The 23,874-nt window shown below is 42.2% G+C and overlaps 1 protein-coding gene across 9 annotated transcripts in view; it reads right to left on the reverse strand.

Annotated features, from left to right (window-relative positions):
* Positions 1–23,874, reverse strand: part of Ranbp17 (RAN binding protein 17) — a 301,497-nt gene that overhangs the window by 51,586 nt on the left and 226,037 nt on the right. For all 9 annotated transcript variants that reach the window (XM_031354601.1, XM_031354599.1, XM_031354597.1 and 6 more), the window contains 4 exons: positions 22,968–23,075; positions 20,430–20,512; positions 3,041–3,255; positions 1,518–1,656 (listed from right to left, as the gene is read on the reverse strand). In XM_031354601.1, the coding sequence (XP_031210461.1) occupies positions 1,518–1,656; positions 3,041–3,255; positions 20,430–20,512; positions 22,968–23,075 (545 nt within the window). The remainder of the gene's footprint in view (positions 1–1,517; positions 1,657–3,040; positions 3,256–20,429; positions 20,513–22,967; positions 23,076–23,874) is intronic.

The raw sequence follows: 23,874 nt of genomic DNA on the forward strand, positions 1-23,874 counted from the left end.
AAGTGCTGGGATTAAAGGCATGCACCACCATTGCCCAGCTACCATTTCGTATTTTAAGAGTCTTCTTATTTCATCTAAGGTTCCTCCCTTTGATTCCTGAGAGTCTCTCACCTCCCAGGTCTCTGGTGCATTCTGGAAGGTCCCTCCAACCTCCTATTTCCTGAGGTTGCCTGTTTCCATTCTTTCTGCTGGCCCTCGGGGCTTAGATGAAATGCCCCACAGTAGGGAGAGAGAACTTATAGAGCCCACCTCCTGCAGGAAGACAGGACATCAAGTGAGGATGGGGTTGCCATCCCACAGTCACATCTCTGAACCATAATTGTTACTGTCTGAAAGAATTAGAGGGAGCCAGGCAGTGGTGGTACAGGCCTTTAATTCCAGCACTTGGGAAGGAGAGGCAGGCAGATTTCTGAGTTCGAGGAAGCCTGGTCTACAGAGTGAGTTCCAGGACAGCCAGGGGTACACAGAGAAACCTTGACTTGAAAAACCACAAAAAAAAAAAAAAAAAAAAAAGAAAGAAAGAAAGAAAGAAAAGAAGAAAGAAAGAAAGAGTTACAGGGATGGAAAGGTCCAGTGACAGGCCCAGAGTGGGGATCCAGCTCAAGGGGAGGTCCCAAGGTCTCACACTACTACTGAGGCTCTGGAGCACTCACAAAAAGGCACCTATCATGACTGCCCTCCGAAAGAGCCATCAAGCAGCTGAAAGAGTCAGATGCAGATATTTGCACCCAACCAATGGACAGAAGCAGTTGACCCCTGTTGATGAATTAGGGAAGGGTGAAAAAAGCTGAGGAGAAGGGGGAGCCTGTAGGAGGACCAGCAGTCTTAATTAATTTGGGTCCCCGAGATCTCTCAAATACTGGACCACCAAACAGACAGCATACACCAGCTGATGTGAGGCCCCCAATACACATACAGTAGAGGACTTCTGGGTCTGTGTTCATTCAGAGATGATGCACCTAACCCTCAAAAGATTGGAGGACCCAGGGAGTTCAGAGGTCAGGTAGGGTGAGTTGTGGGGACATCCATGTGGAGACAGGGGGTTGGGGAGGAGGTGTGGGATGTGGAGCAGTCAGAGGGTGAATGGAATGGAATATGGAGTGTAAAAAATAAATTAACACACACACACACACACACACAGAGTGCACTTATGAGACTCTAGGAAGAAAAAGGTAGTGTTTCCTTGGAGTAGGTTAAAGAATAGACTGGATGAGGACATACTTGAACTTTCTGTAATGATACAAATAATTTATACACTGTTGTGATTCATTATTGTGTATGCATTGATTAGAATGTTTTAGATTTTTATGGTATATAAACTATCTCAAAACTGATAAAAATTAATAAAATATTAAAGTATACTTTTCCATTTGAAAGTAATAGCTTGTAAAATAACCTTTCAGTTGGTCTGATAACATTTCGTTTCCCGTAATAGGACAAGAATCTCAATGAGCGCATACATTAAGGAATGAAGTCAAGTCTTTCCTATAGAGAACAGTTTTTTCTATGATCCTTACCAAGAGTGGTGAGTCCCTCTGAGAGAGATGTGAGAACGTACAGGAGCACAGGAGGCTCCAAGTTGGTGATGAAACTCATGTGGTCCTGGGTGAGACATTCCAGGAGTGGATAATAAGACTGGCTCAGTTTCCGATATTGCTACATAAAGAGACAGAGTAAATGTCAAGCCACATGGATATGGTATCTCAGTCTGCTATAAGTGTACAAGGCCATCCAATTTAACTATTATTTATATTTATCATATCCTAAAGACAAGAGACAAGTGATGAGAAAATACCTGGGAGAGCTCAAACATAACATACACAATATCAAGGCATAACATTCACAGCAAGTATAACCCAGAGCAGTATGCTCATGGAGACATTGTCATCTCACAAGAAGCCACTGAGTGGTTTCTGATCCTCACCCAGCAAAAAGCTCTGAAGTGTGGCCTTCAAATAAGCATTTCTTTTCATATATGGTCAATCCAGTCTCATGTACCCTTGGGTCTGAGAACTCCTGAGGGTTCTCATGGTGGGCCACAACTGTAGTGAAAAGTCCTGTCAATGAGGCTGCTCAACATGGTAACTGATGGATTCCAATTTCTACTTTGTAATTTCTGTCACTGAGGCAGTGTTGACTTTGAGCTTTTCATTCTGTTGCAGGTGGCTTCCCAGCCTGGCCTGAGGTGCTGTGCTCCAGTCTATTCTAAGGTCTAGGAATATCACTCACACGAGCTTGCCAGCTAAGTTATGAAACCTCTGGGTGGGTGCAGGTGGGAAGTCTCAATTAACCCAAAGCTGAATTTGTTTATTTGAACAAGTACTGAAAACACATTGAATATACAATGGCTTCTATATAAACTGGCAGAAATGCTTTAAAGAGGCCCTGCTGAGACAAGTCTAGACATCTGTATTTCCAACGAGTCTCCCAGACACTTCTGAAAGGTTTCCAAGGTTAAGGTCACTAACATACATCATCACAGAATCAATGTCAGAGCAGAAAAGGGGCTGAGGAATCACAGTTTAAAGTTCACTCAGTTAACAAGTGTGGCTTACAGGATAGAAGTGACTAACTCAAGGTAAATGACCACTTAATATATCAGACCGCTCAACTTTCAGTTTAACACTATTTGCCATAGCCAAATTTTAATACAAAGGAAGGTCAAGCAGCAATGAGCTAGAGAGTGGACTGACAGGTAGGGGAACTCTGCACCCAAGCCTGTCGTTCCCTTTGTGAACCATCAACAGAGCTGAAAGCAGTTCACTGACACTACTAAATCTACTTTTCATGAGGAAGTTGGAGCACTCTGGATGACCAGTGGTTAGGGGTGACAGATCTGATGTTTTCAACCTCTGTGTTGAATTATATGAGCCATCACTATTGCTGTCTAGAGTTGGTTAAATCCAGAGCAAGTATGTTGCACTTAAACATCAAAAGTAGTGGGATCTGGATTCCCTGGACTTTGCTGCAACAATTCCAGGCCTGTGGTGCTGGCACTTCACATCTCACATGAAGACCCCCATGGCACAGCAGCACTTACCAGCAAGTCACTGTGGGACACCGACAGCAGCATTTTGACAAAGGCCTGGAGTACATTGTCGAAATGGTTGTCCCCATACAACTTGAAGACGCCAAAGCTGACATAATTTCCACACAATGCAGACTTGAGAGCTGAGTAACAGATGGAAATGCCCTTGAGTTTCATTGGATAAATCTCATCTTTGGAGAGACTCCCAAGAGACAGGATCTGATTTCCTGTTGTAGGGTAAAAGCAGAAAGAAAGTGATAGGAGGAGACAAACCAGCATTTCACCATGCAGTTACTGGGTAAATTTCCTCCAGTACTTCCACCCAAAATGAATCATTCATTGTAAAAAATATAAATATGCAAGATCATTTATTTGGGAAGAATGAAGAGCCCAATGAAAAATCAATCAAGGGTATTATGGAAGGTTCCCATTTCTTATTTGGACAGCCACTACACTGATATATCCATAGACCTGAAGAAATGCATGAGAGACATATACTCTTCGGATTAGTTTATGTACTTCAATGTAAATGTTAGGGTAAGGGGTGGTGAGATGTCTTGGTGGTTAAGGACACTTGCTGCCAAGTCTGAAGGCCTGAAATCCATCCCACATTGAGGAGGAAGAGACTTCACTGTCTTAAGTTGTCCCCTGACTTACACACATATGCTGTGGTTTAGATGTGCACACATGAATATACACATATATAGAAGTGCACAGTAATTGCATAAATGTTGAAAAGGGGAGAGAAAAACTGAGTTAGCAAAATGTTTTTAAAAAGAGAGAGACTGTAAATGTTTTTAAAAAGAGAGGTTGTTTTGAGGCAAAACAACCAATTAAGCAGAATACCAGTATAGAGGGGAGGCAGGCACAAATCCCTCCGTCACCTGAGGGGCTACAGCATTTGAGAGCTTCTGGGAGAGGGAGGATTAGCTTCCCTTAGTGTTACGGCCCTGGTAGGCTGATCACACACCAGGGCAGGGCAGGCACCACTTCCAAGACTGCCTGGGCAACACAAACTGGATATAACAGCGAACATGAACTTTCAAGTTGAGTAGGAAGAGACGGGAGGGAGGTAATGGGAGTTGAGGGGTGAATATAATCAGAAGATATTGCAGGAAATTCTCCAAGAATTATCTTAAAAAATACTAAAAATAACCAGCTAAGTCATGAAGAAGAGTGGGGGGAAGGAGAGGGAGTGAGAGGGAGTGAGAGAGAAAGAAAAAGAGAGAGAGAAAGGAAGAAAGAGAAAGAGACAGAGACAGACAGACAGAGACAGACAGACAGACAGACAGACAGATAAAGGGGTAGAGGAGAGGGAGAGAGAGGAAAAAGAAAGCCTGAGATGTAACTGATTCTAAATTCTGGGTGGTTTAATTTCCTATGTGAACTTAATTAATCTTAGGTTACTCTATTTCTAGGAGTCCTATAGGTTTGGAATTAGATGAGACAGACAGAAATTACTGGCACTATACAAAATAATCACTGTTTTTTTTTTCTTTAGGTCTTGGAAGATCTTGAGATGATTAGTTTAAAAACTCTACTGAAATTCTAGTTTGTGATGGCTAACCTTGGTTGTCAACTTGACTATATCTAAAACCCAAACTGCTGGGCATGTCCCTGAGGGGTTTTCTAGATTAGGTCATTTGAGGTGGAAGACCCGCCCTAAATCTGGGGTGTACCTTCTAGTAGTGACAAACACACATCTGGAAGAGGAAGTATTTGCTTTTTGCCTGCTTGCCCTCACTGTTGCTGGCAAGTTCATCTACTCTGTAACTGGGACATTCTTTTGCTGATATTAGAAGCTATTCTCCAGGATTCTAACACAGATTGGATTCTCTCTAGGAATCCTCCAGGACCTCAATACCATACTGGGACTGCTGAGACATGTAGGCTCGTAGACTGAACTGAAAAAAGTACCAGAATCTTAATCTACCCATTGAGAGATACTCATTGTCGGACTATCTGGACTACAACCTCTAAGACATTCTCATAAATCCCTTTTTCATTTATATTTTTCTATCAATTCTGTTCCCTTACTTTAGTTTTCATTTATTTATTCATTTATTCATTTATTTATTTATATGCAAGTTCTCTCTATGTAATCCTGGCTGTCTTGGAACTCATAATACAGACTAGGTTAGCCTCAAACTCACAGAGATCTATCTGCCGGCCTCTGCCTCTTGTGTGCTGGGAGTAAAGCATGCCCCCCTATGTTCAGTCTTCTTTGTTTTTGAGACAGGACCTATTTAGCAACAGCTGTCCTGGAACTTGGTTGTTGCTATGACAATTAGGCTGATCTTGAACTCAGACCACCTGTCTCTGCCTTCCAGGTGTGTGCCATCACATGCTGCAGTTCTGTTCCTTTAGAGAACCCCAACAAATAAATACATATGCTGACCAATAACAAGACAAAGAACTGCTTATATAATCACCTTAACACTTTACTAGTACTTAGCACTTATAATCAACAGTTTCTGTATCTGAAATGTGTTCTAAAAGTGTATAGCTAAGTAGTATCTAAGAATTCTTTAAACAATAGATACACTCTTTCTTGGCTCTTCTTTTTACTATTCAAATGAGTGTTGCTTTTAAATATGAAACTAAATTAAATTTCTACAATGTAGAGGTATAGTATAGTTTAGTCTGTGCCCAGGTGACTAAGAGGCAAGCTCCTCAGCGCCCACCACCTGGCCTGGCTGTGGGCAGAAGTGGCCCCAAAGACAAGCTGGGAGCTGTAGGAGGTGGAAGAGAAGCAGCTGCAAGATTTTCTGAACATGCTGAGAACCATGATGAAAAATGACTGCTAGGCTCCAGTCAGTCTTTTTCTTCCTTTTTTCCTGCTCAGAACCACCAATCCTGCTAGTGACCTTAAGCCTACAACTAAATGCCTGGCAAGAGTTAGGCATTTACCACACTATCTATACCACACACCAGCAGCCTTCCATACCACACACCGGCAGCCCCTTCCATACCACACCTCAGTTTCTTCTCACACCTCATCATTTAAGATCCTGCTCCAGCTTCTTGATGTGCCCAATGGTTTTAGACTCCCTTGATGTCCAGCATGTTCATACATGTCATTACTTCAAGAGGGCTAGCTAGTGGTCCCTTGACTCCAAACCTTCAACTCTTCTTCCCTTGAACCTACTTCCTCATCCCAATTATGGGCGTACAAGATATATAATTAAAATTTCTGTAATCTAAGAATATCACATGTTCCTTTTCACTTTCTTTAATTTCTAATTCTTCTGACTCTAGATACTATATACTAGGATCACAGGGCTGCATCTCCGCATCCAGTTTATGAGATGCTGGGGATCAAATCTGCAATTTTGAACAACCTAGGTAAGTACCCTACCAGCTCCCACTTTATAGGTATATCATGATAACCACATGTGTACTTAGAGATTAAAAAGGACCAGTTTTCTAGTGGAGCATGAAATGGAACTAGTCTGGAGAGAGTTCCCCTTGATCTGTTACTAAAGCACTACCCTTTCTTTTGTGGCCTCAGACATCCATATAGCTTTTGCCTGTAATTTTGAGAACAAAAGTTCTGTCTGCAAAGGGGAAGTCTATCTTGAAACTTAGCAGCACATCTTGTACCCTTGCTTGACCTCATTCTAACTCACCTTAGAGACAGATACTATAGCTCCACAAATATGCAATGCAATATGATAGTATTTGCTTAACAGCTACTATTTGTGAGGTGCTAGGGTAAGCAGACAATCAAAACCAATCTCTGCTCTGAGCAGTTCACTGTGGCGGTATGAAGAGAATTATTACTAACTCTGTAACATGTGACAAATAGTCAGAGTGAGGACTATTGATGCTGAGACCATAGAAGAGACAAGCTCTGTTTAGACAGAGGACAACAGGAATGACTTCTGAGAACAGCTTATGTTTGAAGGGCCAACTGTAGTTTCTCAGGAGGCCTCAGAAGATGTGATGTGTTCAGGGTAGATTAAGTACAAAGACTTGGGTCTAAAAAAGTAGGGTACTGCCTTGTTTCAAGTAAATATAAATCAAGGTCCTATCCCCACACACTGTAGACAGATGACAGGAAGAGCTAGGGTAATTCTGGAGGCAACAAGGCACTCACACATCTTGTGTCTGCTGGGGGTCAGAGGCAAAGAAAAGAAAAGTGAAGGCTTCTTTTATATTGCTGTCCTCAAGGGAGAGGTAAAGAGCATGTGCCCCTTCACAGGCACCTGGGCTGTCTTGTGAAGCCTTCCCCTGCTCTCCTCTCCTCTCAGCTTAGAGATTGTGATGGGACAGTTTTGAATGTAACGGACTAGATCACCTATCATTCATAGCGAGATTCAAGAGACTAATCTTTTCTGCTATGCTAAAGTTGCAATGTTGGCACCCTTGCCTTTTGAACTGTGCCAGACATGTTGTGCCAGAATTGATTCATTAATTCACTATTATGGTGTTTATAAAAACCATGACTAATAAGTCTGAATTAGGAGCCTATCTTGTGCTACTCAAATGTCCCAGCATTCGATGGCTGCTGCTAAAGACCATGGAAGGGAAGGCTTGGTTGCGGCACTATTGTTTTCCGTCCAGCCTAGCTCTCTCCAGCATGGATTTCTCAGTAATATGATCCAAAGTTGAGACTGTGCCTTCCAAAGCTTAAAGTCTAGTAATCCGATTCACATTACTATAAAGACTCTTCTGCATCTCTTAGATATGTTTTGTTTTGCTTGTTGTGCCCCAAGTCTGTACAGTTCCAATCTAAGAGTGAGATCTATCCCACAGCACTGCAGTGGGAAGCAACTGGCCCCACTAGGCTGGCAGCCACTCAAGCCAGTAAGAGTTGCTTCTATGCTATCCCTGCTGCAGCACCAAAGGAAATGAGGCTTTCCAAGCCTAGAATCAAATCAACCCCTCTAACTACGCCATCTCGTTGACTACATCTGCCATAATTAGCAGTAGGGGCAAAGCCCCTATCCTTAACACTGGGCCCAGATATGGCGGATGTCAAAGCTAGATAGGGCTCAGGAGAAGAGAATGCCATGAACTGAATGGCTAGCTCACCCAACTTACTCTTTGGTAATCTGGGTATGTTATTAATCTCTGTAAGTCCCTGTTTCTTTATCAATAAAATGAAGATAATAATACCCATAACTCCCAAGGTTCTTATGTGGAGCAAAGGAGAAAGCAAATAAGAAGGCTTACCAACAGTAAGTGGCACAGTGCCCAGTAAACATGCAGCATGGCATTACACAGTTCACCTGTTCTCTAGTCTAAGTCTATAGAAGAACTGTGGTCTGGAAAAGAGCAGGTGAAGCTAGCTATGTACAATACTGAAAATGTCCCTTCCCTATAATCCCTTCCATTACATAATTCATGGTAAAGCCAATATTGCACCATTTGCCTGCTCTCTGGCCCTTCATACATAATCAGCTCAAGTGACCTGTCTGTGCATATACTACCAGTTCTCTACGCCAGGGTTGGGGGTGTGGGGTGTGTGTGTCGGGGGTGGGAGGAGAGTGGCAGTGGAGGGAAGGAAGGTGCAAGGGGTAAGATATCTCACACTAACATTTTGTACCAGTATGGATAACCTTGCTTCTTGGCTTAGAAAAATACCTATCACATAGATTCATACATTCTTTTTCCTCTTTTTAAAACTTTATAACCAAGTTGATATTTAGTAGCACTCCCCAGGCTGAAGCCTTTCTTAGTGGCTTGGCTGAACAGGATATGAGAGACTGCAATCAAAACGATGGAACAGAGCAGCTGTGAAAGACAACCTCTCACTTCCCTGGCTCAGGTCACAGAACCCACTCTTGCCTCTACAGACCATCCAAAATGCCCAGACAGAAGCGGTCTGCAGTAGAAATAAACTGTGAAGACTGGTCGGGAGTACAGTATTTCCCTTTCATGACAAGAGATGAACACAGAATTGGTAAAGCCATATAAAATTAAGCAAATTGTTAGGTGTACTGGCTGGTTTTGTGTGCCAACTTGACACAGGCTGGAGTTATCACAGAGAAGGGAGCTTCAGTTGGGGAACTGCCTCCATGAGATCCAGCTGTGGGACATTTACTCAATTAGTGACCAAGGGGGTAGGGCCCCTTGTGGGTGGTGCCATCCCTGGGCTGGAAGTCTTGGGTTCTATAAGAGAGCAGGCTGAGCAAGCCAGGGGAAGCAAGCCAGTAAGAAACATCTCTCCATGGCCTCTGCATCAGCTCCTGCTTCCTGACCTACTTGAGTTCCAGTCCTGACTTCCTCTGGTGATCAACAGCAATGTGGAAGTAAGCTGAATAAGCCCTTTCCTCCCCAACTTGCTTCTTGGTCATGATGTTTGTGCAGGAATAGAAACCCTGACTAAGACGTTAGGACCATAAAATAAGTAAAGTGTTTACAAAAGATTGCTAGTATGTAGTAAAAATGTATCATCTTGTAGGAACACATCCTGAATTCTACACTTCCCTACCATCCTTATCATTCTACTGGCCTCGAACCCCCTTCCCAGGCTGCCTCAACAAGTGAGTCCCCCAGCCAATCCAATCAGCTGGAGCTCTTGTGTGCTTGCAGCTGAAGCAACAAATGCTTCCTCTTTCTCTGAAGCAATCATTTCCTTTTTGCTACTAGATCATTATCATCAGAATAAAACACTCTTAAGATTTCTTCCATTTCACAAGGGAAAACAATACAAAACCTCCCTGGCTGCTGTAAGATTTTGCTCCTTTTGCAACAAGACTCCTCAAAAAAGAAATAACACTGAAACACTGTCTCCATTTCTCCTCCCATTCTTACTAACAAGCTTTGATTTTCCCTTCTTTCAGTTCTACCATTCTGTTTTTTTTTCCAAAAAGATTTATTTATTTTATGTATCTGAGTACACACTGTAGCTGTACAGATGGTTGTGAGCCTTTATCTGGTTGTTGGGAATTGACTTTTAGGACCTCTGCTTGCTCCTGTCGGCCCCACTTGCTCAGTCCCTGCTCGCTCCCCAAAGATTTATTTTATTATTATGAATAAGTACACTATAGCTGTCTTCAGACAGCATCAGAAGAGGGCATCAGATCTCATTACAATCTCATTATCATGTGGTTGCTGGGATTTGAACTCAGGACCTTCAGAAGAGCAGTCGGTGCTCTTACCCGATGGGCCATCTCACCAGCCCCAGTTCTACTATTCTTATTTCTCTTATATCAGTGCTGGTTGCAGGCACTCTTCTCTGTAGACCCCCTGCCCCTTTTACCTCCTACACTAGGGTTTAAATCTAAGGTTTCTATGTTTATATTCCCTTCTACTGCCTCTACCTAACTGAGTTTTGTAACTTTAAATACTGTTCAAGAATCAACAACTTACAGAAATTTCTCTAGCCTGGAACTACCTTCCAGACTTCATAGTCACATGTCACATCACATCCAGCATCTCTACTTGGATGGAACAACATCTCAAACTTGGTCAATGTGGAGCTATTGAGCTGCCCCATCTGCTTCAGCTTCCCCATCCTCCTTAGCAGCAACTCCCTTTCTCTTGCTGCTTTGCTAAATTCCCTTGACGATGTTCTTTCCACACACTGTTCATTTAACTGCTCGACTCGATTTAGCTTGGAGGTATAACTTGTCACTTCTCAGCACTGTCGCAGCTCTCGCCTTGGTCAGTCTCTAGCAGACAGCTGGCATTCCTACAATACTGTTCAATCTCATATCCTTGCTTGCAGTCCTGCATGTTCTATCATTTAAGGCAGCCAGAGGGTGTCATTCCTCCATTCAAAATGGTCTACAGGGGTGGGCATGGTGGTGTATGCCTTTAATACCAGCACTTTGAGTTTGAGTCCCGCCTAATCTACATAGTGAGTTCAAGGCTAGCCAGAGATACAAAGTGAGACCCTATCTCAAAGACAAAAAAACAAAAACAAAAAAACCTCAACCCTCCCAAAACAAAAAGCACCCAATACCCCCAAACAACAGAAAACATCAAAACCAACAAAGTGAAAACCAAAATAACAAAATCCCCAATTAAACATACAAAAACCCCGACCCAAAAAACTTGAAACCTTCTAATTCCTGTTTTATTTAGGGATATAGTCAAAGCAGGGCCTGGTCCCTCCAGCAGGCCTCTGGCGGGCCTCTCCTGATGCTTTGGCTACTGACCTCCTTTGTAGCCCTTCACATATGACAGATACATTCTCACCCCAGGATCTCCAGTCCATTCCTTAAGGCCGGAAACTTTCCTCAGGTGTCCTCATGACTAACTCTTACTTAGAGGAAACCTGGTTAAATGGCACCTTCTCGACCAGGCCTACTTCAATCACTCCAGTAATATAACAAATGCTAAATCTCTGCTATTTTTTAAAAAAAAAATTTTTAAAAGAGCAGTTTTGGTATTCCAGCTAAGCCAACAGGAATATACAAAGTTTGCTACCCATTCCGTGTCCCCACACATGCATCACTTCACACAGGTTTAAGACTCCCCACTACAGGGATATGTTTGTGTCACCTGATGAAACCACAGCGACGCACCAGCACCACTCAGAAGCTCCTAGTTACAGACTGATGACAGTACTCTTGGCTGCTCACCATAACTACATGGTAAGACCCTCCAGCTGAAGATCATACCTGTTGGAATGTGGGACAAGGAAATCCACTTGGAACTGCCTGTGAAAATTCTGGCCTGCTGGCCAGCCTTTAAGTGCTAGATGGTACTACAGAAGCTGCTTGGGGAGAAAAGGCCTCATCAACCTTCCCTGGCATTGCACGCTGACTGCTGGGCAACAGCTCACCGGTGCAGCAGCACAACTCTTGACTACTCTCTGATGGTAAGGGCTGCTCCACAGTAGACAATTCATGCTCGGTTGGAAATTCTTAAGCCTGCTCAAGAGCTCATGGCTGGGGAAGTCCTTAGGGAAAAAAATCCCTGTTATTATTTTGCTAAATTGTCACTTTGTTAAACTGCCTTATAAACATTTATGTTTATATCCATTTGTGCTCTTCTCAATTTTGATGAGAGAAATTTCTTTTTGCAGTGGGCAGTGGTTAGTGCAGAGATTCATAACTGGTCAAAGTGCTGAGAATCAGCGATCGGGAGTGCTTAGTCCAAGGCTGGGGTGGGGGCAATCTATTTCCACCCTAAGCCCCCAGGCTCAGGGAACACATAAGAGGGGGTGGGAAGAGTGTCAGAGCAGGAGGATGGGAAGGGTGGTGCTATGAATCGCCTTCTTCTGGATAGGATACAGCCACTCACCACAACTCAGGAACTCACCACAACTGTGGTATCTATATAAGATCAAACCAGTCAAAACTCAAACACCAGAAACAGGCACATGAGGTCTACTCATAACTGAATTACCATTGGCAGCTGGCCACCACTGGGGATGGAAAATAAATTTCTGGGAGTGTGGTCACTGGTAGGTTGCTCTTGCTCCAATGGATGGTCTCACATCCAAGCAAGGGTGTCACCACACAGTGAGTCACCCAAACCATCCATAGTGTCTGTAACCATCACACAACATGCTATATTCCTTAAACATAGCCAACCAAACTTATTTTAAAAGGATAAAGTTGGGGCTAGTGAGATGATCTAGTGAGTGTTTGCTCACTGATCACTGTGGGGAGCCGTGAATCTTGAGAGGCATTCGCCATGGCAAGATGGCGCCTACTTCCGCTGTTAACTCCTAGTGGACAACTGTTTGCGCATGTGCGTAGAGAACTATTGGCGCATGTGTGTAGAGTGAAAAGACGCCATGTCACGGCCTATCCCGGGGCTTTACGTAGGGTAATGAGCGAACAGCCAATCATGAGCAGACACGTCACGCTGTGGGCAGATACGCGCACTGTGGTGTATATAAGCAGTGCGGATTTTGGGCTCGACCCCTTTTTCACTATGGATGGAGACAAATAAACAGTTGCTGCAGAAGGAACCTAGTGTCCGCATGTCTTCTTCCCGGCGAGAGGACCGCGTGGGCCACAGATCACCTGAGTTTGATCCTTGGAGCTCACATGTTAGAAGAGAAGAAACAACTCTTGAAAGTTATCCTTTGTCCTCCACAGACAGACAGACAGACAGACTCACAGGATGGTATGTGTATGTATAGATGCACACCCATAAACAACAGAAAGAGATAAAAGTGACTTGTACTTAGGACTCTAGCAATTTTGCAATCTGTAGTTTTCTGTTATGTACCACCTCTCCTTCCCCTTTTGTTTTTTGAGATAGGGTTTCTCTTTATAGTCTGTCCTGGAACTTCCTCTGTAGACAAGGCTGACCTCAAACTCACAGAACTGCTTGCTTTTGCTTCCCACGCTCTGGGATTAAAGGTGTGCAGCACCACTGCCTGGCAGTCTATTTCTCTTTTTTAATAAAAAGGGTTCTTCAAACTTTTTATTAGTTCTTTGAAAACTTCATACAATGTCTTTTGATCATATTCATCTCTTCTTTAGACTCCTTCCAGATCCAATGTTGTGTCCTTTTCCCTCCCATTCATCAAGTGCAATTTGTGTTGCCTACATATTCTTCAACAACAACAACAACAACAACAACAAAATGTCTGTTTGTTTGTATATATGACATGAGTGCCCCATGCCTGTGGAGGCCAGAAGAGGGTGCTAAATTCCCTGACCTTGGGTTACAGGTAGTTGTGAGCTTCTCCATGTAGGTAGTGGGAACCCAAGCTGGGTTTTCTGGAAGAGCAACATGTGCTCTTAACCACTGAGCCATCTCTTTAGTTCCCTTCCTTTTCTTTTTTCTCATTTCTTTTTTCTTTCTCTCTTTCTTACTAAGCAATATATATTTTTAATTACTTATTTCCTTTACAACTCAATATCAGCCCCTCCTCTCCTGGGAGTGCCCTGTCATTCACTCCCCCTCATCCCTCCTTCTCTTTTGAGAAGGGGAAGCCCCCTACAGGGCATCAGCCCCTCCCATTCGCACTTCAAGTCATTGCAGGACTAGGCACATCTTTTCCCACTGAGGCCAGACAAGGCTGTCAATTTAGGGACACAGGAACAGGATCTACAGGCAGGCAGGCAACAGACTCAGGGACATCCCCTGCTTCAGTTGTTTGGGGACCTGCAGGGATACCGAGCTGCTCATCTGCTACATATGTGCAGAGGCCTAGGTCCAGGCTGTGCTCCCTCTTTGGTTGGCGATTCAGTCTTTGAAAGCTCCCAAGGGTCCAGGTTAGTTGACTGTGGTCTTCCTGTGGAGCCCCTGTCCTCATTGGGTGCTTCTGTCTTTTTCCCAACTCTTCTGTAAGAAGCTCCATCAATGTTTGGCTCTGAGTGTCTACATCTCTTTCTATTAGCTTCTGGGTAGAGCCTCTCAGAGGACAGTTATGCTAGGTTCCTGTCTCTGCAGACTCCCAGGCAGACCGGCTGGGCTGGGTGGTGGGGTGGGGTTCCAAGCTGGTTAGTTTCAGGGGCCCCTGAAGGTTTCCACACAGAGGCAAGACACTCTTGGGGTTCTGCAAGGGTCCTTCAGACCTAGGAGCAAGGCCAGAGCGAGGCAATGGTGGCTAAGGGGACTATGCATGCCTGCACTACTCACGGGGTCCATTTCTTATTTTTTCAAAATAAATTTGTCTGCTCTGCCCTTGGAGTTTGAATGAGAAATCTCTTCTAGGTTTCTAGAGCACCGAGAAGCACAGTCGCAGCATGAGCTCAGTGTACTCTTCATTACTCTGTCTTCAACAATTCTTCATAAATCTGTCTAAATGTCCTGCTGGTCTTAAGATTTCTTAGGGAAGAATCTGTTTTTTCTGTGCTTATCTTCTCAGCCCTTATGACTCCCAGTATCACACAGCGCATGTTCAGCAAACATCAGCTGCATGATGAAGGAAGTCATCAGTATTGTTTTCTCTTGTGCAAAGGAGGTTTAGACTGACCCTGTAGTTTCTGAGACACCATGGAGTAGACTTTAAGGACTTTCTTTTGGTAAGTTAGCTAAGATGGATTTTGGGGTCCTCAAGAGATAATCATTTTATTGCCTCCACAAGACTTTTGGAACCTTTACCATCTGCATGCTGAACATGACGCCCAGACTACACCCACGGCCCTGCACTGTGTGTTTCCAGCCACTATTACTTCCTGCTGGCATCTTCATGTAACTATATGACCATAAGGTGGCAGGCATCCCAGGAATTATTAATGGGAGATACCCTTTACAAACAAGTCTAATTGTGCAACTATGTTGCTGGCCAGGTCCCCTCTTCTCCCCTCTTTTTTTCCCTTAGAGAACTTCTGTGGTACTTTCACAGACTCCTAAGGGCTCTGTAAAACTCAGAGAGTAAACCACTAGTTTGTTAGCTGTGTCATAAGGAGTAGCAATGGTTTGTATAAAACTTTATAAATTCAATTTATTAGTGTTAAAGAAGCATATGTTGCTTCAAAATATATATTCTATCTGTCTTTCTGTCTGTGTGTCTGTCTATCCATCTATCTATACATGTGTTTTATCCACATGTACATTTGCGCACCCTGTATGTCTGGTACCTATGGAGGCCAGAATTATTGACTGGAGTTCCAGGCCAACTCGAGCTATTGTGTCATTGCTGAGAATTCAGCCCCAGTGCTCTGCTGAGCCAGCTCTCAGTCCAAGATGTAAATGAAACAATCATAGTTGGTTCCAGCTATTTTTAAAATTTAAATTGTTACAACCTAAGCTTTCTAAAGTCCATTACAAAGGGAAAAAATACAAGTGAGCCCACGTCGGCCAGCCTTGTGAAAATGAGCAGCATCTCTCCCACTGTGCACTCTTCAACCAACACATGTCACTAAAGATACCAGGGCCCAGAGGCAATGCGAAGAAAGATTAAACAAATGGAAACTGAGCATAAAAACATCCACTTCTTAAAACTGAGAAGTAGGTTTCCAGAGTAATAACATTTATTACACTGCATGCAACATTTTAACCAAAAATTTAGAGAAGAAATTTCTTTTATTAAGTTGCTCAGGCTGAAGGATCATTGCACTAAGTTTTGAAATACATGTTCTTGAAGCAATTTAAAACTCATTAGAAATAATAGGCTAGGGCTAGTAGAAAATGTGGTAAAATTTAATCCTCATCCAAATGTTACCTGGGCTGTACAAACAGGAAATTGTTTTGTGCTACTGTGGCTAACCTTGGTGCTGACCCTGAGCTGTAACAGCAAGAGCAGCTGAGAGCTGAAGCAAAATTAAAAACTTACATCAAAGTATATCATGACAGAATGTAGATAAATAAAACAGCATATCAAAAGTATTATTTTTCTGCCAGTCTCACAGAGCAGTGAAGAAGAGATAGTCCTCAAAATATGCAATAAATCAGGTCCATTAAGAACTGAGTCCTCTCTAGGACTCCACCCCTTCCCTGACTATCCAAGCACTGTCCAGATGGGGAGCTACAAGGAAGCCCAGTGAGGATGGGGACAGAAGGATTGCACAATATTCTGGCCCTTTAGGATTCCCTGTCCTTTACCTTGGATAATCCAAAGAAGCATTTCGAGCTCTGCTCTGTCTCTACTGTTAACTCTATCATCTTCCAGATTCCTAGATGGCAGACCTCCAAAGACCTCCAACACAATCTGCCTCCAGTGAGCATTCCAGACTCTCCAGAGAAAAAGCATGGTAAAAAAACCATGCCAGGCCCCAGAAGGCTGGTGGAAGCCAGTATGGTATCTACAGAGACAGGATACCATACTGTCTATTAGCTTCTATTAGTTCACGTGAAATGCATGTGGTAACGTCACTAGTGACACAGCTGGAGGACAGTTTCCCACTTGTACTTTGGTTTCTCTCCAAAAATCACCAAAACACAAGTGCTTGTCATAAACTTCCTAATTCTTAAGGAGCAGTGAAGGGATATGGAAAAATTACTACCTACAGTCACACTGACTTCCAATCCAACCAACTGCTAGTTACCTAACACCTGGTAAGCTTCTTCATGCCAGCACCTTCAATGTCAATTTCTTGTTACAGTAATCACAATAGCTACTGTGGCTAACTGATCTAAGGCTTTTCAGGATAGTAAGAGTGAATTCTTTATAACCACCTCATAAGCTATGTATTATTCTCTCTATTTAAGAAAAAAACTGAAGCAACTTAACCAAGGTCATGAACTAGCAATACCTGCCCTGAGGTATTGCTTGCGGAATATATGATAAATGACTTAATACAAGAGGAAGCACATAACAGCCGATAACAGCCAGAAACTACCTCAACTATTATTCTAAATTAAGAAGCAGATCCTGACTCTAATCTCCCAGCCTTTCTTCTAAGCAACAAAGTCCCTTCCTGAACTTCTGCTCAGGAATGCTTGGATGACAGCCACTCTTGTGCAGGAGAAGCAAAGAGGCTCAAGAGTACACACGAGTGGGTCTGAAGACAGCCTGGGCTACGTGAGACCGGCTTGAACGTGCTCTCTACCTTTCAAGGCTCTCTACCTTTCCTCTCTTTTCCTCCTCCAAAGCAATCTTCACACTGTTATCTTTCTCATGTTTTAAGGCAACGCCTTCTTCTGTGCCTGACCACTGTGTTGGACACTGGAGAGCTTTTTTTTTTTTTTTAATATTTAATCATTTTTTTGGATATTTTCTTTATTTACATGTAAATTTCTCCATTCCCAGTTTCCCCTCCAAAAAACAAAGAAACAAACAAAAACAACAAAAAACAAACCCCTGTTGCCTCCCCTATCCCCATGCCTGCCACCCCGCCCTCTCCCACTTTCTGGCCCTGGCATTCCCCTACACTGGGGTACAGAACCTTCACAGGGCCGAGGTCCTCACTGGAGAGCTTTTAAGACCACAGGGTTGACAGTGTTTGTAGGACTCCTCTTGGTGTCACTAGCCAAAGTCACATTCTATCCTGGAAAGCCAGCTGCACCAAAGAGGAAGGGCTGAGGTCACTACTCTCATGAGACCACCGCAACAGTCAATAAGCCCCAAAGCATCAAGAGAGGAAGCCCAATGTTTGTATAGTGAAAGCCCTGCCATTTACCAAGAAACTCCTATATATATTGCTTCACAATGATAATTACTGTTTCCTTTGGGGGGAAAAAGGCTAGAGTGATGGCTCAGTGCTTAAAGTGTTACTACTTTTTTAGAGGACTTTTGTCCCAGTGGATAACTGGTTATAACTGCAGCTCTAGGACATCTGATGCCCTCTTCTGGCCTCCTCAAACAATAGGTATACATATGGTGCACATATACACATGAAGGCAAAATACACATTAAAATGTAGCCATTGGTACAAGGCAGAATGAGAGTGTAGTAGTTTAGTCTAAATAGGCAGTTTCTTTTGCTATTGTGCACTTACTTAGGATTGCAAGCTCAAATTCAAATGTACAATTAAAAAATAAGCATTTTTTAATGGAAGCTTACAAAGAAATAGCCAGAATACCAGACTGTGCTGTGAAATACAATAAGAATAGTTAAAATATCTATTTTATGTTCTTTTAAATATGCTTTCACTTTTTGAAAAGTTATGGGTTCTTACATATGCACACACTCATACAGAACTACAATAAGGAAGCTTGACAGCAGTGTAAAACTGATCTCTAGAACTCAGGATGGATGAACATCACTAGCCTTCTGAGATAAAGTGCGCTTCAGAGTCAGCTACTGATGTGGGAAGTTACAACAACCTAACAAAATCCCAAAATGGAGACCAAAGGAACACACAAAACTACAAAGGAAAAGAAGACAGGACGCAAGACAACATCTACAACAAATGTGCCACACAGGAACCTCGCTCAAAACTGGCCTCAGTCACATCACGCTAAACTAGACTAGAGGGTTTGTGTCTGTTCTATCTCATTACCTGCCTATGCAAATGTCTCAGAGAAGTTTCTAGTTTCCCAAGAAACTTGCAGACTGGTTCCACAGTGGTAGCAGTGGTTTATCCCCATTAGCATCCATGTCAGCATCTGTTGTCATTTGCATTCTTGATGATTGCCATTCTGACGGGGCTGTAATGGAATCTTAAATGTAGTTTTATGTGCATTTCCCTCATGGCTAAGAATGTTGAATACTAAATAAAAAAAAAAGTCATGGTCCACTCTATAGGAGGGAAAACATGTTCAGTACTATAAACTGTGCCCCGAATCCATGAGCAAACAGGCCTCAGGCCCTACAGTAGAACCTAATACTGCTGTTGGCTTAACTGACACATCATCAAGTCACCTAGATTCCTATGTTTATACCTGCAGACAAAAGTTACTTACTAATTAGAACAGCTCTCTATGCACTGGATGGACATGACTGCAAAGATCCATGGCTGAAGGCTCCACCCTAAATAAGACACTTACTCCACCCCCTAAGGCTCAGGGAACACTGTAGAATAGGAGGCTGACAAAAGCAAGGAACTTAAAGATAGGGAGAGGGGCTAGGATCTGCCACCTTGGGGAGTCGGACATAACCAAGGCACTCATGAACTCACTACAGCTGTGTACACAGGCACTGGGCCCACAAAAGAAAGAACCTGTAGCAATCATGGATGGATAGGAAAGGGGCTTATGGAACCCTGTCACTTATTGCAGCCCACTGGAAACTAACTGACTCTAGGAGCAAGGGGGCAATGTCCAGTTTATCCCCACCAGTGGGCCTGCTAAGCTCTGAGGCTTGGTTCCAAATCCAGCATCATACAGATTCTACAGGACACGAAACAAAACAAAAACAAGTATTGGTAAGAGAACCGTAAGGAAGTGGTTATCAGGGAAACAAAGAGGCTCTGGGAAAGAGACTAACCACAATACAGTATATACTTGTATGAAATTACTAAATAACAAAAGAAACAAATGTTTATAATTCAGATGTTATTAATAAAGTTGTCTTAATTGGCAAGTGTTAGGAATAATGGTAATTCTTAGGCCTAAACTGTCAAATAAATTATAGAAAATTTTAACTATGAAGCACTAGAACAATCTTAACTTGGGAATACTGCTTCTACAGGTACAGAACCCAAGCATACCTTGTAATAAAATATTTCCTAGTCGGGCAGTGGTGGCACACACCTTTAATCCCAGCACTTGGGAGGCAGAGGCAGGTGGATTTCTGAGTTTGAGGCCAGCCTGGTCTATAAAGTGAGTTTCAGGACAGCCAGGGCTACACAGAGAAACCCTGTCTTTTGCGAGGCTATTTCCTGACAAAGCTGTTTAAGCACTCACACACCCAAGACTGGAAACTCTTTGATATAAATATGACAATTCTGAACATATTATAACTTTAAAAAGCCTATCCACTGTACTCTTTACTACTGTCATTGTAATTTTATTTCCCCCAAATTATATCAGATTGGCCAGGTGTCCCTCCCTCTCAGCCTGGTGCTGTTCAGAAGAGGGTCTTGCTTTCTGCATTGCTATCCCCTCACCAATCCATATAGACACGAGGGTTGAAATGAACAAAACTTTAACATCTTTCCTTCTAGGCGTTGGTAAGTTATGCTGCAGAGACCAATGTGGTAAAGGTATTTACCATAGGTGCAAATCATTTTGCTGGCTTCTCTGAAGAGAAGAATTCCATTAGGAGAGGATACATCAAAATTCAAACGCTGAGACCTAAGAAATATAGCAAAATTTATCTATCAGCATGTCTAGCAATTTCATTTATAAGAATTTTATTCAGTACCAATTATTCTTCAAGGAGCCACTCCAATTGAAAAGCTTCTGATAAAATATGTACAATAATTTCTTCACTATTTGTTGACCCAAGGGTTCGTTTTTTTATTTATTAAAATAATATCCTGATATTTTACATCACAGATTATCTACCTCTTCTCCTTCCATGGAGAAGTGACTGATGGTTAATTAGTTAAAAACAACAACAGCTACACACTTCCCATGTCCCCGCAATGTGAGTCATATCTTTAAAAAAAAATTCCCGAGTGACAGGGAGCTGTAAGGTCTATCAGTAATGCACAAATGTGTACTGGGTCACCTCACAAATGAAACACATTTCAAACACACTCCACAATTCCAGACCCCTGTTCACTGTACACAGTTGAGCTAATAAGAAACAAGCACTATAAGTTCTGAGAAAATTTGTCTTCCCGGCTCCCCACAGGTGGAGAACACTTTGAACAGGGATTGGCAAGCCATTCTGAAGAGACACAGGCTTTTCGACTTCTCCCTGGCCTTGCTTGCTTCAGGGTGCCCTGCAGCTATGCTTTCAAGGTACAATGGAATGTCTTTAAACAATTTTGCAACAAACAAAACAAAAAAACCAACTAATTGTCCAACAAACAAACAAAAACAAAAAACTCTGTACCCCAAACCAAAGGATTGCTACTATCTTGTTTACTAAACAAACTGCTGCTTTTCAAAATTAATTTATTATTAGTTATGATAACTCTGATTAGAAAAATACAAATATATAATACACACTAGTTCTAGAGAAATTTATACACAGTATTTAATGAAATGCAAATTTTTATATGGCAATTATTTAGTCATTTGTGCCATGCATAATTATCTACTATAGCAGACACAAAATGCATTATAACATAGAACACTTTTTTTCTTCAGTATTAACTGCTTTTTTGGTAATATAAATATCTAATTAATAATATTCAATAACACTGGGTGGTGGTGGCACACGCCTTTCTTTAATCCCAGCATTTGGGAAGCAGAGGCAGGCGGATTTCTGAGTTCGAGGCCAGCCTGGTCTACAGAGTGAATTCCAGGACAGCCAGGGATACACAGAGAAACCCTGTCTCGAAAAAACCAAAAAAAAAAAAAAACCCTAAAAAAACAAACAAACAAAAAACAACAAAAAAAAACAATATTCAATAACAAACAATCCAAGCCATGCTTCTAATATGAAATACAAAGTCCATAGTCTCTGAGTATTTAAGGTACCAGTGAGAAAACTTAAAAAAAACAAAGAAAACAAAAAAACAAGAATCCTAAGATCTTTAAAAAAACCAAAAGTAAAGAAAATACATTTCTTTCATAAATGTTATTCTATCTCTCACTTAAGAGTAACTAATTGAGCTACTGTTATGAACAACTCAGCAACAGGGTAAAACTGAACTCCAGTCATGTTCCCTCCCTGTCTGGCCATCTGCTCTTCAACACACTGTCTGGAGAGAGGCACTGCTGAAACAGGACAGTTATGCGACAGGTTACTGGTGCTAGGCCACATTCACAATGGCACATTTTAAAGAAGCAAAGACAAGGAGGTTGCTGGAGTTCCCCCAAACTCTGTTGGTAGCTATACGCAAACCATCTGAACCTTGGCTGCTCTGCTCTGCTCTCTCTCTTGTAAGGCCTGAGAACACAAGCTCGTTCATAAGGTGCAAACACACGCACCTCATACAGAAGGATGCTCAGAGTCACTAACCCAGTGAAAACCTGCATCAGCCAAATGCATGTTGGCAGCGAAGGATGCTCAGAGTTAAAGCAGAGACACCCTCACAGCTCCGGGCCAGAGGGAACTGCCCTGAGACTGTTTCATTATTTATAAAGTGGGACATCTTGACTCAAACAGCATATAGTTTTAAAAAGATTTATTTATTTTATGTAAGTGACTACACTGTCACTGTCTTCAGACACACCAGAAGAGGGCATCGGATTCTATTACAGATGGTTGTGAGTCACCATTTCGTTGCTGGGAATTGAACTCAGGACCTCTGGAAGAGCAGTCAGTGCTCTTAACGCCAGTCCCACATTTCTTCCTTATTTAAAATTTTACAGAATTGTTGCTAAGCAGAAAAATAGTAAAAAATAAAAACTGCCTTTTTCATTCCATTTTGTGGCTCTGAATATTTTAAATAACAGTGGTGGCTGTAGTCATTCAACTTTTTCCATTTCCCAATGTTTCTTTCTATGAAATACAGTAGCCACTTTTCCTTCTCAGCCTCACATGCCTACAGCATTCATTCTGTAACCTTTGTTCCTTCCTTTCAAAGCTCCTATCTGTGGGCTTCACTGATCTCTGCCCTGAGCTGATGCTAAATTATGACAATCCACACAAGGCAGGTGCTGGCTCTGTTGACTAGACATAACTGCTTACCTGTTTTGCATCAGTTCTGCCAAGAGTTTTAAGATAGGAGTAGTACATGCTGGTTCTCCATACCATCGTTCAATTGCTCTCTGAAGAACTGGGAGATATGCTGGGTACCTTTTACAAATTATTAAAGAATTTAAGGACTAAGAACTTGAAATGTAGCTCAGTAGCAGACCACCTGCCTAGCATGTATAAGTCCTCAGTACCAAATAAGAACAAAACAAAAACTATGTTGCTGAAAATTAATGGCATTTTAAAGCAAGCAAGCAAACAAACAGAAGCCCACACTTCTCTCTGACACACAATGGCAACCATATAAATTACCCTATTTAGCTATACAGGTAAATTTTTGAGGTAGTCACAAAGTTTGAACTTATTTGTTCCCATAAGTTAAATTGTTTTATTCCTGGTATTATGCATAAATGAAAAATATACTTTTAAATACCATGTAAGTAATCTGATTAAAGAATTACAGTAAATATTCTAGGGAAGGAAAGTAAATTTAGCTAAAGAGAAATAACAATATATCTGAGTCATTACTATTGGGACTTCTGAGTATTATACTCAGAAGGTGACTTCTATTATGAAAAATTAAAAAACACAAAAGCACAGAGAAATACTAACAGTAAAAACTACAGATCTATCCCACCTTCAAGATCACTTACATTATTTGTCTTTTTATTTTTTTTTAACTTAAGTTGTTGGCTTCTTTGCTTTGTTATCACTAGAGTTACAAGAAACATCTATGTGCTTACCCTGTATAAAAGCTCTGGGATGCAGAGGAAGCTCCACTCCCAGGCACTCTAACATGCCCAGGATCAGAGGTGAGGAGGACCCAACATCTGTCCTAATACCAGGAGTAACTGGGACCAGGAGGACCCAAACACACAGGAACTCTACCAGCCCAGTGGCT

Source organism: Mastomys coucha, unplaced genomic scaffold, assembly GCF_008632895.1.
Source record: "Mastomys coucha isolate ucsf_1 unplaced genomic scaffold, UCSF_Mcou_1 pScaffold5, whole genome shotgun sequence".
Classification (NCBI taxonomy): Eukaryota; Metazoa; Chordata; class Mammalia; order Rodentia; family Muridae; genus Mastomys; species Mastomys coucha.